At 41.8% G+C, this 15,906-nt stretch overlaps 2 protein-coding genes and 1 pseudogene across 2 annotated transcripts; 1 reads left to right on the forward strand and 2 right to left on the reverse strand.

The window, feature by feature from the left end:
• The first annotated feature begins 2,634 nt into the window (after nucleotides 1-2,634).
• Nucleotides 2,635-5,202, forward strand: LOC103715848 (putative pentatricopeptide repeat-containing protein At3g05240). Its single transcript, XM_008803618.4, has one exon. The coding sequence runs from the start codon at nucleotides 2,765-2,767 to the stop codon at nucleotides 4,457-4,459; it is 1,695 nt and encodes a 564-aa protein (XP_008801840.3). The 5' UTR covers nucleotides 2,635-2,764; the 3' UTR covers nucleotides 4,460-5,202.
• Nucleotides 5,203-7,410: 2,208 nt separating this feature from the next.
• LOC108511564 (outer envelope membrane protein 7) lies at nucleotides 7,411-7,949 on the reverse strand. Its single transcript, XM_017844636.3, has one exon. It carries the CDS (start codon nucleotides 7,830-7,832, stop codon nucleotides 7,596-7,598), a length of 237 nt encoding a protein of 78 aa, XP_017700125.2. The 5' UTR covers nucleotides 7,833-7,949; the 3' UTR covers nucleotides 7,411-7,595.
• Nucleotides 7,950-10,734: 2,785 nt separating this feature from the next.
• Nucleotides 10,735-11,824, reverse strand: LOC103713939 (annotated as a pseudogene).
• Between the last annotated feature and the right edge of the window lie 4,082 nt (nucleotides 11,825-15,906).

A 15,906-nucleotide genomic window follows, 5' to 3' on the forward strand; every position in this document is an offset into this window, starting at 1 on the left:
AGCATAATTAAGCGAAACTATAAGCGACGAATAACTAATTATGCCGCTCAAATAGAATTTAAGCTTCCATTTGTTCCAACTAAAAATTAAAAGTACTTAAATGAACAAATGAAGATTCAAGATAAGTCATCTTTTAACTTTCTGTATGGTGATGACGTATACCTGAAGTAAGGGTGACAAAATTTGTGCAAGGGCCAATGTGACAAAAGTAACTATATCAAGAAGGTTAATAATTATTGAATGATATAGTTCAAATCTTCAATTCCAAGTCTCCCAAAGTGCAACAACCATGCCATACATGAGTTTTATTAGAACAAATAAGGTATGCTGATGCACTGCTTTAGGTGTTTATTTATCTATTTATCAGTGGATTAAAGGCCACCATCTTGGATATTCAACCCTTGTGATCTCAGGAGTATGACGTTGCTTGATGAGTATTATTTTCACCTGCAAATAAATAAAATGTTGGAACTCGTGATAGCCAGCGACCTAAATTTTAGAAGATACCAAAAGGTTTTCGGTTTGGTGCAGAGCTAGCTCATGGGCGTCCCTTAGCTTGACTCGAGCATGTCAACGACCCTTCCAAAGTCAATTAGCCACAAATCGAATTGATTTTTAAAAATTAAAAACAACAATATCTAATTAATACCCATTTGATGTACTATTCATGCCATCTCCTTTCTCACCGCTTTTTTACAGTCATGAACCATAGAATCATTTATATATTTTCCAAGGGCATAATAAAAATATGCCTCCAACTGCCGCGATGTTGCAGGTCATTTTGGACTGGCATTATCATGGTGATGATGGGCTTAGTGTCGTAGTGCAACACTTAATATGGCTCCAAAAGAGAAAAAAAAAGTACCGGCTCCATTGATAAGCTAATGCTAGACGCCAAAAAAGTTTAAATCAGCAGGGGTTAAGTTTGGATTAGAAATTCTTGAGTCAAGTAGGGTGGTCATATTTAGAGCTGGTTGTAGGTCAAATTTTAGACTTAAACTATATTCATTTTTAGTCAAATAGAATTTATTTAAAACATAATATTTTTTAGGTTGAAATTCAACTTTTGATCAGCGCCATCATTCAGGATGGTCATGTTTTAGAGAGGTTATAGAAGAGAAGTTGATACTAGCTCAATTGATAAGCTAATGCTAGACACAAAAAAGGTTTTGTTGTGGGATGGGGTTCCCAGTTTAGTCCCACATCGGATAATCAGCGGAAAGGTCTGTGCCTTAAATGGGGGGTGCAAACACCTCTTCTTACCGAGGGCCCTTTTGTGGGACAAAATCGTGAGGGTAGGGGTAGTACCTCCGCGGACCCCCGCGCCGGCAGGGCTCGGGACTGTCATTGGGCCACGGCCCTGGGCGACCTCCCGCAGACCCGAAGCGGCAATCCCAGAGCGGACAATACCTCGGGGAGGACGCGGATGCTTTCCCTGCTCGTCCGGTGTGCGGGCTGGTGTCGGGGTTCCGACCCCGCATCAGATGGCGCTAGAGGAGGGCCCCGGCCACGCACAGACCTTCCCGCTCGGGGGGCTGTGTTGTGGGATGGGGTTCCCAGTTTAGTCCCACATCGGATAATCAGCGGAAAGGTCTGTGCCTTAAATGGGGGGTGCAAACACCTCTTCTTACCGAGGGCCCTTTTGTGGGACAAAACCGTGAGGGTAGGGGTAGTACCTCCGCGGACCCCCGCGCCGGCAGGGCTCGGGACTGTCATTGGGCCACGGCCCTGGGCGACCTCCCGTAGACCCGAAGCGGCAATCCCAGAGCGGACAATACCTCGGGGAGGACGCGGATGCTTTCCCTGCTCGTCCGGTGTGCGGGCTGGTGTCGGGGTTCCAACCCCGCATCAGATGGCGCTAGAGGAAGGGCCCCGGCCACGCACAGACCTTCCCGCTCGGGGGGCTGTGTTGTGGGATGGGGTTCCCAGTTTAGTCCCACATCGGATAATCAGCGGAAAGGTCTGTGCCTTAAATGGGGGGTGCAAACACCTCTTCTTACCGAGGGCCCTTTTGTGGGACAAAACCGTGAGGGTAGGGGTAGTACCTCCGCGGACCCCCGCGCCGGCAGGGCTCGGGACTGTCATTGGGCCACGGCCCTGGGCGACCTCCCGCAGACCCGAAGCGGCAATCCCAGAGCGGACAATACCTCGGGGAGGACGCGGATGCTTTCCCTGCTCGTCCGGTGTGCGGGCTGGTGTCGGGGTTCCGACCCCGCATCAGGTTTAAATCAGCAAGGGTTTAGTTTGGATTAGAAATTTCAGAGCCAAAGTCGGGTGGTCGTATTTAGAGCTAATCATAAATCAGGTTTCAGACTTAAATTATATTTATTTACAGCCGGGCTTCTAACAGAATTTATTTAAAATTTAATATTTTCTGCGTCGAAATCCAGCCTACGATCGGCTCTCGCATTCGGGACGGATATTATAGAAGAGAGGTTGGATGGAGATAGCTTCCTTCGTGCGAAGCCAACGCTGGATTACCAACCGCACAGCTCTCAAAGCTTTGCGATCGCCATCACTTGTCCGTCTGCACAGCTAGTAAAGCGTCAGCGGATGATCCAACGGTGATTTGCGTGAAGGAAGGTGAATCCTTCTTTCGGGCGAAAGATACAACCGGTCCCCAGGTTGGATATATGTTGGCTGTCTACCCAATTCAATCCAACCAAACTGCAGTCTGAGATCTGGTCGAGCGGTGCTGGATTTAATTTTGTGGCGATACCCACCCTTCCCACTCCCAAGAGATCGAAAACTAGAGACAAAATCTATGGTAACAAAACACACCATCCTCCCTCTGATAGAAGGTTGCCGAAGCATGAGGCAGCTCAAGCAGCTGCAGGGCCTGATGATCATCACGGCACTCATCGGCGACGTCGTTCCCCTGAGCCGCCTTATGGACTTCTGCGCCGATGCCGAGACTGGAGACATGAGCTACGCCCGCTCCATCTTCCTCCAAATCGATCGCCCCACCACCTACATCTGGAACTCCATGATCAGAGGCCTCTCCGGCAGCGACCAACCGGAGGCCGCTCTCTCCATGTACAGAGACATGCTGTACTCCGGCTTGTCGCCGGACAACTTCACGTATCCCTTTGCACTCAAAGCATGTGCGAGAATCTCCGACCACCGCTCCGGCCGGTGCATCCACGGCCGCGCGACCAAAACCGGTTACGAGGCCGACGTGTACGTCTTCAGTAGTCTGATACATATGCATGCTTCCTCCGGCGATATGGACTTGGCGAGGCGTTTGTTCGAGAAGGCGACGAATCGAAATGTGGTCAGCTGGACGACGATGATTGCAGGCTATGTCGACAACGCTCAGCCTACTGAAGCGATCAGAATGTTCAGGGTGATGGAGCTTGAAGGAGTGGTGCCGAATGAGATCACCATGGTTCATGTTCTTGTTGCTTGTGCTCAGAGCCGGGATCTGGAGACGGGAAGATGGGTCCATCGTCGACTGCATCAGCTGGGGATCGACCCGACGAGGTCGAACGTCGTTCTTGCCTCCGCACTGTTAGATATGTATGCTCGTTGCGGCAGCTTGAAGACCGCAAGAGAGATGTTCGAAAAAATGCCTCAGAGAAATGAAGTGTCCTGGAACACAATGATCGGTGCTTATAACCAGTACGGCCGGTCGAATGAAGTCTTCCAACTCTTTAAAGAGATGTGTACTGCAGGCATGAGACCGGACAAGGTGACTCTGCTGGGCTTGTTGGGTGCTTGTGCTGAGAATGGAGCTATGGTTTTGGGTCAGGGGATCCATGCTTACGTGGAGAAGACGGGGGGTGGCAAAGATGTTGCTATTTCTACTTCCCTTATGGATATGTATGCAAAGACCGGGGACGCACAAAGGGCATTCCAGATTTTTGGTAGCTTAGAAGAGAGGGATGTCTTGGCATGGACTAGTATGATCATATGCTTGGCGATGCACGGCCATGGCATGGAAGCTGTGGATGTATTCAGAGAGATGCAACAGGAAGGAGTTGCTCCTGATCATATTACGTTTATAGGAGTACTGACTGCTTGCAGCCATGCAGGAATGGTCGATGAGGGTTACAAATACTTTGAATCTATGAGAAGTGATTATGGCATCAGACCGATGATGGAGCACTATGGATGTGTAGTCGATCTATTGAGTCGGGCCGGGCGCTTGGAGGAGGCTGAGAGGTTGGTGAAGTTGATGCCATATCAACCAAGTGTAATGATCTGGGGGAGTATTTTGAGTGGTTGTGAGATCCACGGGAACGTCGATTTGGCAGAACGAATAGGAAATCAGATAATGGAGTTTGATCCTCAGGGAAGCGGAATCTATGCGCTCATTTCCAATATATATGCAGGGGCGGGAAGGTGGGAAGGTGTTGAGAAGGCTAGAAGATTGATGTGGCAGAAGAGACTCAGAAAAACTCATGGGTCTAGTTCTGTTGAAGTGAACATTTCATGTTTAGAAATCAACCACAAGTGATCAAGGAAACAGAGAAAGGTAGACTAGTGAGTTTTTCTCATCAAGAAGACAAGAACCTAAACTATCTTCAGCTGCGGGATATCGCATGTTATCATGTAAATTCAGAGAAGAGAAGCTTCCTTCTCTTTCTTGTTCTTGGGGTAAGGGGGTCGAGAAATGGTCAATCACGAGGAAACATAGAGCCAGTGGCATCAAGAGCTGCCAGGTACAGCAAGAAAGAAAGGAAATCGCTGAACCCGGTGCAAGTATCTGCGGACGTTGCCATGCACATAGCTAGGAAGTCAAATCGGCAGCTTGGTCTCCTTCTCGAAAAATTCCAGAGAGATGGAAGTTTGAAATAATTTAGCAGCTTGTTTAACGCACCGGTGCAAAGGATGGTTGGAGGAGGATTCATGAGATTCGAGACATGATAGAGGATGAACCTCCTCGAGCGACGCAAATGGCATGAAAATGTGATCGGAGCACCATTGAGACGCTCCCAAGCAGCTGCCACTTCAGCAACGAGGACAGAATCAGTGCGCAAATGAATAGCTCCCGCCAGAAGAACATAGCCCTACTGTTCCCTGGACGCATGAGCCACATAATTTAAGCGAACTAGGATGGAAGGCGTAATTTACTTCATCTCATTAGATATCTAATTGATTTTAATAAAATGGGTTCTATCCTGGATCCAAAGTCAAATACAGCAAAAAAAAGAAAGAAAGAAAATTTTTGAGAATAAAAATAATGACCGTCTTTGCTGCTGTTGTATTGTATTGTATTAGTAGACATATACTTATATAAGAATACAGATGAAAAGTTTGGTCCAATTAAAATGATGTTGTCCATAGTCCTCCTTTGAAGCTGACTCAAAACTCAAAATGATGCAAATATTTCTCTTCTTTTAGGCAATTTCCTTATCCTTTATGCTTTTCTTTTTCTTTTTTTTTTCGATGGAGTATGTTTTGTTCTTTCTGTTTTCGAGTTTTATTTATTTATTTTTATTCACTGAAAGACCATTAGCGAAGTGTTGTTCTTTAGTAATAAAATTTGTAGCAGAGAGGTTGATTTTGCCCCGGAATAAAAGCTGATAATTCTCATAGTAATTCAAGCCCGAACGGATTGTCAGTCACATCATTACCCAGGTTAATTAAAAGTTACTCCACGATATACCTCTCAGCATATATTTGTTTATATTTGTTTTTCCGTTTGTCGCAATTTTTAATGCCACTAAATTTTTAAGGGCTCGAAAAAGTGTGGTCAACGGAAAAGTAATGAGATGCCTCTTATTTGGTTGGAGTTTTCAAAGGAGAAAGATGAAAAAGTTGTATTTTTATGGAAATATGATTCCCATATTTCATGGAAAAGTTTTTTCCATGAGAAATATGGAAAAATTACTTTCTCATGAAGCAGAAATCACTCCATCTTTATTTTTTCCCAAAAAAGCCCTTCAGCATTAAAGAGACATTAAAGATCTAATTTTTATTAAAAGTATAATAGGAATTACATATAACTTTTCCCAAAAAGTGAATGATCAATCAAACTTAAGCATTCAAATCTGTCACTTTTTCATATTTAACCAAACATACCAAAAGTACATTTTTAGGCATTCTCTTCCTAGGAATATTCTTTTCAGGAATCATATTTATAGAAGGAAAAATGCTTTCCACGAACCAAACAAGCCCTAAAGGGTTTTCTCACCAAAGACACGATGGTTGATCTTTTCTTTTCCCAAAAGAAATCACTATAATACAGAAAACATCTTATACACTGAAGAATCAATTGAGATACCAACATTAATCCAGGCACGCAACTCCAATGTGGAGAGTGCAAGGCTTCCATGCCCAGCCACCATTTCACTGCCTGCCATGCCCAAACCTTGATAGTGCAAACCGAATGAACTCAAGGTGAAGAAAGAAAGTCCTGACACAAGCTCCATTTATTATAATTTAGATTGAACTCTCTGCAAGAAGAACCTTCTGCCCACCCTCAATAAAATTTTAACTTCATTACAATTTCAATCAATAGCAACAGAGTAATTTCGAACCTAATTCATAATCTCTGTCTCGCGGCCGTGTGAATGAAATTAGGACAGTTCGATGTTCGAATTTAGACAAAAAGAAGCCAAAAGCTCCTGCACTTCAAATCTAGGGGTTCTGCTGTGTATGAAATGCATTGCTTGAAATATTTAACAACCCCTTTGTTCCCAAAAGCTCCTCTTTTCATTTCTGAGCATGAAAGAAATAAGCATTGCTGAAAGGGGGCTTTGGATAAATAAATACATGCGCAATTTTCACCTTGAAGGCCATCTAACAAATTAGAGGTGCTTCAATTGTCAATTAGAAATGGAGGATTCTGCTGATAAAGGGAATAAGATTGGCCATAGTATCTTCTTCCCCAACCCTGACAAGTCCTATATTTCCAGCAATATAGGTAAACAGATAGTAACAACAATATATTGCCTTGAATCAGGTTATCTCCCTCACCTTTAGTCATTCAGAGTCCCAAAACAGCAACAACAAACGGCTATTGCCCTCATCACTTCACCCTTTCCCTAAAGCATTTGCAAGCATCCACTCCCCATAACCTCCTTACCAGGTTTCCAGGGAATAATCCCCTACGAATACAATAGCATTACAGAATCAAAGGCAAACCAAATAAGTTTCCGCCGGAAACTACCGACTTCGAGTATTTTATCCACGTATATTTCTCAAAGCCTACCTTCATCCCTCTTCACACACTTGGAAGTCCTCATTTTTGCACCAAGACTCTCTCGTCTTGACATCATTTTCCAGTATGACACCTATTTACACCAAAGTCTCTCCAAGCTTTCCAATGTTGCAAATCCGCTTGTCCAAAAGCGTGGGAAAAGAAAGCGCGGCGCGCTGCTCAAAGACTTAAAAAAAACGCGTCATTCTTGATGCTCAAAAGAACAAACACATTCTAGACAAAAAAACTAAACCAATTCCAACTAATCAAAACATCAACGGCTCATTGCAAAATTAAAGTGAGAATAGAAATCCAGATCGCATTATCCCATAACCACTGCAAGTCAACAAGGAAGCACTTCGTACATTAAATTATTACTTTTTTTTCTAAACATTAAAAGCCCTCGCGGATCCACAACCCTAACCGAAGTACGATGGATGAACACGATCTAATCAGATTTCGCTACTACCTCGGCCTTCTCGTCCTCGTCGGATACGTTGACTCCGGAGGACCCGTCGGCGTCGTCGTCGGGGTCCCTGGCGGGATCGGAGCGGGCGATGGAGCCGCGGACGCGATCAAGGAAAGGTTTGAAGGCCGTCTCCATCGTCAGCCAGCCGAGCACCAGCCCTCCGGCGACCAACAGCGCCGTCTTCAGCCCGCCGCCCTCGCGCTCTCCTCTACCCATCTCTCGCTCTCGTCGCCGCTACTCGCTGTGGGACGAAAAGGGAAGGGGAAGAAGCGGAGAAGTTATAGAATGGGGGCGAAATGGCGCCAAGCGGTTGACGGGAGCCGGAATAGGCCCCGGGTTCTGCCTTCGTAATTAAGGCAGCCGAGTTCGGATGGCCTGTTCCACGGCAAACAAGATACAGCGTTTGCTACAGCGTGTGTGAAGACGAGATAGCTGGTGCCAAATTGAACTTTGGGGTGCAACTTAAGCTGGCTAGGTCCTATGGAATATATATATATATATATATATATATATATATATATATATATATATATATATATATATATATATATATATATATATATATGTATATGTGTATATATATATATATATGTATATGTGTGTATATATATATATATGTATATGTGTGTGTATATATATATATATATATATATATATATATATATATGTATATGTGTATATATATATATATGTATATGTATATATATATATATGTATATGTATATATATATATTGTGGTGGTTCGGCTGCTCAAAAAACACTAGTAAAAGCAGAAGGAATAATAAATTTTTATTTGGACCAGATCCACCATGATGCAGCACGGAGAGAGACATTTGTATTGCACTCTTTTTCTTTTTGTCCATCTCTGTGCATGCTGCTTTGTGGTTGGATTGGTCCTTCAGCTCAATGGTAAATCTGATCTCACCAATAATAATCACTCTACATCAAAGACATATTTGATTCCAGCCAAATCCAATCCAACCACAGGCCAGGCCTAACCATCTCAGTCTAGACCATGCCCAACTCTAATAAACAATTTGGGAGGCAGGATTAACTATTGGATTGGTTGTTCCAGGGAAAGTTTAAGCTAGCTTGGGATGAGAGCATTATCATACAAACAAGGGTTAAGAAATGAATCTAGGAGGAGGTGGTGGTACCTTATACAAATCGAATCCAGGCCTAACCAGCTTGCCTTTGTCATGTGAATGACTTGGTGCTGGTTAACGAAGCTTATGGAGATGGGGTTCAAAAGTAAACTAAACCTTCAAGCATAATTTGTAACATTTTATCGATCCCTCCGCATGGGTATATCGACAGAGTTTCGACTTCCACCGAAGGATTCTGATCGCTTTGCGTCGTTGGTTTTGTGCAGTAATTGTCTCCGGGTCTCCCCCTCTTCTTTTATATAATGCAGCATTTTTTTTTTTTTTTTGAACTCATCATCGACACAGGAGGCATTGCCAGTGTGACAACATAAAACATCTCAATTGTCGATGACTGTTTCATTTGATAGGTAGTAAAGTAGAGGTGGGTGGCACCCTTCCATCCAATTCTGCTGGCTGGGCCCGACAATCGAAAGCCTTATATCAACGCATATTGGTATTAGAGATTGTCCATTGGGATTTTACTTTCTTTGCGAAACTGTAATTCTGAAACATTTTTTTCCTTTTTTTCTCTGGGATGGGTCTATTAATCGAGATTTTTATTTAAATTTTATTTTACTTGCACTAATCACAAAGTCATATTACATATCTAACAACTGATGCTGCATTGGACTATCAAGTGGCCCCATGAGTGTAAATCCTAACCCGAAACCCTCGAGGATATCACAATATATACTTGCTATTGCGCACAGTGCTTGTAAGTAATTATTCTATCTAGCTTCTCTAATAGTTGTAGGCTAATGCCAACATTAGGTGCAGAATGGAATCCGAACAATGAAATGAGCCACGACTTAGTCACAGTTGGATGCTATTGTTATCCATCTCTTAATTGATACTACAAAGTGGCCAACAAGGAGCTCTAAAAATGAGGACCCCGGACAGGAAGATAGCTTCGTCCAATGCAAGGCTAATAATGAGAGACATCTTCAGCAAATTTAATAGTAAAATTTGTTGCATTGGATCTAGTATTACCTAAGATGGCATTCCAGAACTCGTCGACAAGAACATCTGATCTGCAGGCTCCCCCCTCTCCAGCTTGTGTTTAAAAAGGAGGCTTGTTCAGCTCCAAAATACTCAATGTTGTTTAAGGCAGGCATCACAAAGACCATACGAAATCTTCATCGCATCAAGATTGACTCTTCGAGATGATTCAAATGCAAGATATGAGACCAACGGCTATTGTTGATGTCACTGAAAATGGCTTGATCACCTGAGTTCCTAGACCCCCATCAAATGCAAGTTAATTGGTGATGCTGTCTGTTCGGAGCAAATACAATTTTTAGGAAGAACGTTGGTGCAAGCAACATGGAGAGGCCACCCACCAACCCCCCTCAAAAAGGATGCATCACCTAAATTCTTTTGTACACATACGAATCTCATGACCATGTTGAGATTGTTAATTATCTATGCATATAATTAATCCATTTCGATTAGATGAACATGGGGTTGCAAACAGGACCATTTATATGTGACATGTCACTTTGTACCATCGATTGTGGTAGAGCCCACCTTTCATGTGATGGATCCCTCCCAAAGTTTGCGATGTAAGTGGGCCGACATATCGAAACATAGTCCTTGCTGCCCATCCTGATTTTTAAGCACCAAATTTTATGATTTTCCATTACTAAATTTAGGCTTGTAATCAAATACATATTGGAAAATAAATCATAAACGTTGGATCTAAATTGCTAGCTGGAAGATATTATTTGAGTTTTTTCATCCTGTATAAGTACCCAAGATCTACTAAGAGAATAACCGATATGGGACTAAACATAAGCCTGTATAGATCCTCACATCTACAGACTTTGGAAAAAAATAAAGAACTGAAACATGCCCTAGTCATACGTGGTGGATGTTAGCTAGCGAAATTCAGGGCAATTGTGGTCCAGTTTGGATTAATTCGCCATGAGAAACATGACAAGAGAGATTACTTGTTACTGTCTGCCCAAGCCTACTTTCCAAACACAATTGGGGAATAAAATCGCATATTAAAAAAAAAAAAAAGAAGCTACAACATTGCAGAATTTGCTTGACATCCAAAAAAAATAAATAGAATAAGACTATATAGATGACACATTCATGCATGATTTCTAGAAGAATTATTCTTTCTTCGTTCAAACATGCTAGATCTGAACAATCTAAAACCACTTCAACTCCGTTAGACTGCTCGAGTCCGTAATCGTTGAAGTCTTTATGTGCTCTTCTTGCATGGATCTCCACTAGCCATAAGGTGATGAATTATGACAACATGAACATATGCTTAAGCAGCTCATCTATGTATTCCTCTTTGACACACCATGATTCACCTCCAAGAAAGAGAAGAGAAGTATGTATCGAACACCATGAAGCCTGACCTGTCCCAAAGGTCGCCGCCAACTCGAACCTCACTGCTCTCCTGTCTTCCCATCATCGAAATTTTTGGCATAGCTGAACGAATCATACCTGAATTGCTGCGTGGTTGGCAAGGTGTTCGATCTCACGAGCTTCCTGAACTCCGACCGCACCTTGTAGAAGACGTGCCGCCAGGTCCCCTTGCTGCGGCATCCGAGCATTGCCGTCTCCTCCTCGTTCATCTCGAGGTCCCGGGCGAAGGTCGGCTTCCTCGAGAGGATCCACCCCCACCCCCAATCCCACCACCTTCTTTAGAGGGCCGCTGGTGAATTCCCCGATGGAGGGCATGGACTCGGACCTCCTGAAGGCCCATGCAGCGGAGGCGGAGGACAAGGGCTGGATCCTCACGGAGAAGGAGGAGATCCTCCTCCTGAGGCCTATCATGTGGGTGTCCTTCTGGTGGTCTTGGGAGACGGGAAGGTCATCCTTGAGGGGCATGGTGGGGAAGAACCTCCCCTTTTGGAAGTTCTCAAAGAAGGAGCTCATGGCTGGAGGAGAGGAGGGAACAAGGTGGCTTCTTCTTTTCCTCCTCTCCTTGTCTTCAGTACCTGGAAGAAAGAGGGGTGAGGGTAGATAGAGAGGAAGGAGGCGGTGGCGTGGCGGTGTAATGGTGTTATGTTTAACAGCTCTTGGACAGCCTGGTTTTATTCCTGCATGTATGGGGTGGATGGGGGGCCACGTAGTATTTTAGAGTTTGGTTCTCTTCCTTTCGATGGTGGAATCTTTCTGGCAATTTCTCAGGCAAGTCATCTCTCGTGAAGTTCGCTTAAGTTCTCGACAAAATGCTCTCTTTTCTTTTGAGAATTCATGTTTTTGTGGTAGTTTATATTTAACTTCCCTATATCAGAAATTTGGCGTAGTGTCTTAGTCAACCATCTCATCAAAATTGGTAGAAATGGTTTGATTTCTGGTCCCATATTCTTTCTTAACTAGCTGGCAATCATATTAATTTGTTAATACACTGATAAAATAATAATACTAATGTGATTAATTACATTTAATAGTCCCTATCGGAGCAAATAATTGCTCGTAAACAGGGAACACCATGGCTCTTTAATAATTATATGCAAACATCATAAGTAAAATTGCTCTTAAACTCATTGCTTTTTTGTCTTTTTCCAATTATTCACAAATTTTAGAAAGAATCTTTTGGGTATCTCTATTTTTTAGTCACATCTTATCCTCCATTACATGTATCATATAATTTTTAATATATCTTCAAAATAAATTTTAATACATGATAGTTATAGAATTGTCCATTAGATTAATCCATGAAAGTAAATAATGAAAGTTGAGAGCAATAACTAGAGTTATCTTTATATGCTTATGAAAATGAATCAAGATAAGAAAGTGCAACTAGCTTTGCCACAATCATTATTTGAGATTAAATAACCTCCTTCCAAATAGAGGGTGGTATCCTTCAGAAATTTCTATACGCTATTTATTTTTAACTATTTACTTCTAAATCTTAGATGGATTGATTCTAAAGTAATTGCCCATGCCAAATTGCCAATGTTGTGGCTTCAGTCTCAACATGTATTAAAGCTAGAATTTCACGAGAAATTTGATTCAAAGATCCATTTGTAATTTTTCTAGAAAAAGGAGGAGGAGGAGAAGACGAAGAGATATTCCACCGCTAATACATCCACCATCCTGTGGTCACGGGAAACGTGAGGCAAGGTTTGGTGCCCTGTGAGAGTGGGTCCCACGGAAAGTGTCGTCGGTTGGAAGGTCCGCCTCTCTGATAGTCGCCCCCTCTTCTTTGGCCGTATCCGCTTCCCTTCTCCTCCCCGGCTTCCTCGCCGACACCGCATGAGATAAACGAAGGAAACGGGGGGTTGGTAGAAAAAGAGGGCTGCCTCAAGGTCCGACTTCAGCATCCACCATCCATCCATCGTTGCGGGCTCACCAGCTGTTTGATTTGTGAAAGCTATGGAAGGGAGTTCCCATCGTAAATAGCAAACTAGAAGAACCGCTCGATTTTCTCCTCTCTTTTAATATTGACTATTGAGTGCTCTCCATGGATCCATCGTGATACAACTAGCTGCAATATAAAAAATCCAAAATTTCACTCGAAAAAAAAAGCTAGTTAAAAAATATTTTTTTTAGATCCTTTAGTCTTATATAAATATCTAAAATCTCTTCAAAAAATTATCATATATTCCTCCTGTTTAAACTCTACTACCCTAAAGGTTCAAATCTATTCAAATTTAATTACAAACATTATGATCGGTCGATGATCACCCTTAATGAGCATGTACTGTAGTATTTCTAGTTCACATGGGCCATAAACTAAATAAGTACTTAAGATGTTTCTAGCGAATAATTAATGTGGTCCTCACATACGACCCGTTGATAGAATATGGCAAGGTGCTGCAAATAGGATGCATCATTTGATATTGAGACCACCGGTGGCATTGTATGGGTCTTCTCCTATACTTTAAAACAACTATCCTTGACGGGCCTTTTCCACCCTCACCGGAAGGGAAATCCAAGTTTTCATTAGGAAAATAAAGTAATTAGCATTTGCATATGAGTCACTAGAGAGGCTGTCATTCTTGCTGAAAAATTTGCTGTCTAAAGGAGAGGAGAGCTGTGATCAGCCAAGGATCGCTAGTAAATTAACTGCATAGAAAAGAGAATAGAAAGTGATGATTATTAAAAAGAAATTTGTTCCAGAGCAAAGTAAATGGCCTGCCTTGCGATCATCTTGGGAGTACAGCAAGATAAAGCTGGCTGGCTAGGGCTGTTGCCATCTAGGAGCTTTTCAAGGATTTGCCCTCTAAACTCAAGAGAGAGGAAGGAAACAAAGAAAGGCACATATTTGGATCAATTAATTAGGTCATAGTTGCAATACTTGTGATATAAACCCTATGATGGGGATCAATTAATTAGGCACATATTTGGATCGGTTAATTAGGCCATAGTTGCAACACTTGTGATATATACCCTATGATGTTTCCTTTGAGGATTTTATAGGGATGGCGACAAGGTGGAATGAGACGAGTGTGCCATTATTTACACTCCCTCTATCTTGGGGAATCATATATCCATCCCCAACTCGTACCCTTCGGGAGAGTCAGGATATCCGAATATACTTAAATTTCCGAACACATCATGCTCCATCCTGTCTAGAGGTGGACAAGATAGGTTGGGATGGATCGGGGCAAGTAAAACCACAAAAATTCTCTCTCTCTCTCTCTCTCTCTCTCTCTCTCTCTCTCTCTCTAAAGAAAATTCAGCATACAAATCAAATAAATAAAAAGAATTCTGCATTAAATTAGAATACCTCATGCAACATTAGACAAACTAAAATTCTAAGACATTAAACATGACAAAACCAAACATTTGATAACAGTACAAACAATAAATAGAAATATTATTTTCCAAAAAATCATAGATATCTTAAACTAAAAAAATCAAATAATTAGAAAAAGGGAATTTTAGTAAATACCTAATGTAAAGTTCAAGGAAGGGGGATATGCCATTATCTACTTTTGCTCTGAACCCACTATAGGATTTTATTTTAAATGCGCATCTCTAAATGGGTCTAGTAGGGTCGCGTACCCAATAAAACTATATAAATTACCAGCCCTAGAATTTTAAGAAGAATATTTGCCTCATTTGTTGCAAAAGTTACTAGTGCTCTAGCCTATAAAAGATTATATAGATAACTTTCCAGCATATTGCAGGAAAAAAAAACTAAAAATGATTCAGGCCATGTAGGAAAACATTTTGAGGGAGACTTACTCTTCCCCAATTTTGATTTTTGATTTTGGCTGGTTTTCCCACTTCAAATACAACTATTACCCCCAAAACATATAGTAATTATCATGCCCCGACCCAATGGCACAAGCCGAGCATATGACAGATGGCCGCACTTCCATAAGGTCGAACCCACAGGACATGCAAAGCCTACCTTTTGATATATACATATTTAAGTCATTCTAAATTCAAACAAATAGTCTAATATAATTATCCCAAGGAAATAGACTACAATCATTTAATAATAATGAATAAGAATAGTCTAATTGATTTATTAAAAAATATATATATATCTTCTAGATCCTAAGCTCCTTACTGCCCAATCCTAAGCCTCGTCTATTCCTCTACATCTGAAAAAAAAATGGAAGAGAGAGAATGAGCTTTACAAGCTTAGTAAGTTTCCAAAACCTCTTGTTCGATCAAATATATTGTAGAAAAAATATAAATTTTCAATTTGCATGATTTTTTAAAATTAAACCATGCCAATGAACATATCATGTCTATCAACATAGATTTCAAGATATATAATATATTTAGCCAAAATAAATATGGATGGACCATCTACTCTCACTCTCTCAATTTTTACGACTATGGCCACGATTGGCCTGTGGCAAGCCCCAAAAGAGACTAGATTGTGACTACAACATGCTATTCATCGGTCATGCAGGTCATGCACTAGTAATCAATCTCTAGAGGTCCAGAAGGAAACTAGCTTTAATATCATATGGAAAACATGCTTCCACCAGCATATGCTAGCGATCAACTTCGATTGGCTGGGCTCGTAAGGAAACTAATTCCTAATTGCCTCATGCCATTAGCCGATATGTGCCAGTAATCGCCCCACTAAAGATTCATAAGGAGACTAGATCCTAAGCCTATGTGATCATAGTCAGACTAGAGAGTAGCCAAAACAACACATAACATATACAATATCATCGTATTTATCAATACAATAAAATACAGTTCTTGCC

The sequence above is a fragment of the Phoenix dactylifera genome, unplaced genomic scaffold, assembly GCF_009389715.1.
Source record: "Phoenix dactylifera cultivar Barhee BC4 unplaced genomic scaffold, palm_55x_up_171113_PBpolish2nd_filt_p 000299F, whole genome shotgun sequence".
Taxonomy (NCBI): Eukaryota; Viridiplantae; Streptophyta; class Magnoliopsida; order Arecales; family Arecaceae; genus Phoenix; species Phoenix dactylifera.

Bases quoted from the DNA above. Each gene is read 5' to 3' on its own strand.
- LOC103715848 (XM_008803618.4), top strand. From the start codon at position 2,765: ATGGTAACAAAACACACCATCCTCCCTCTGATAGAAGGTTGCCGAAGC.
- LOC108511564 (XM_017844636.3), bottom strand. From the start codon at position 7,832: ATGGGTAGAGGAGAGCGCGAGGGCGGCGGGCTGAAGACGGCGCTGTTG.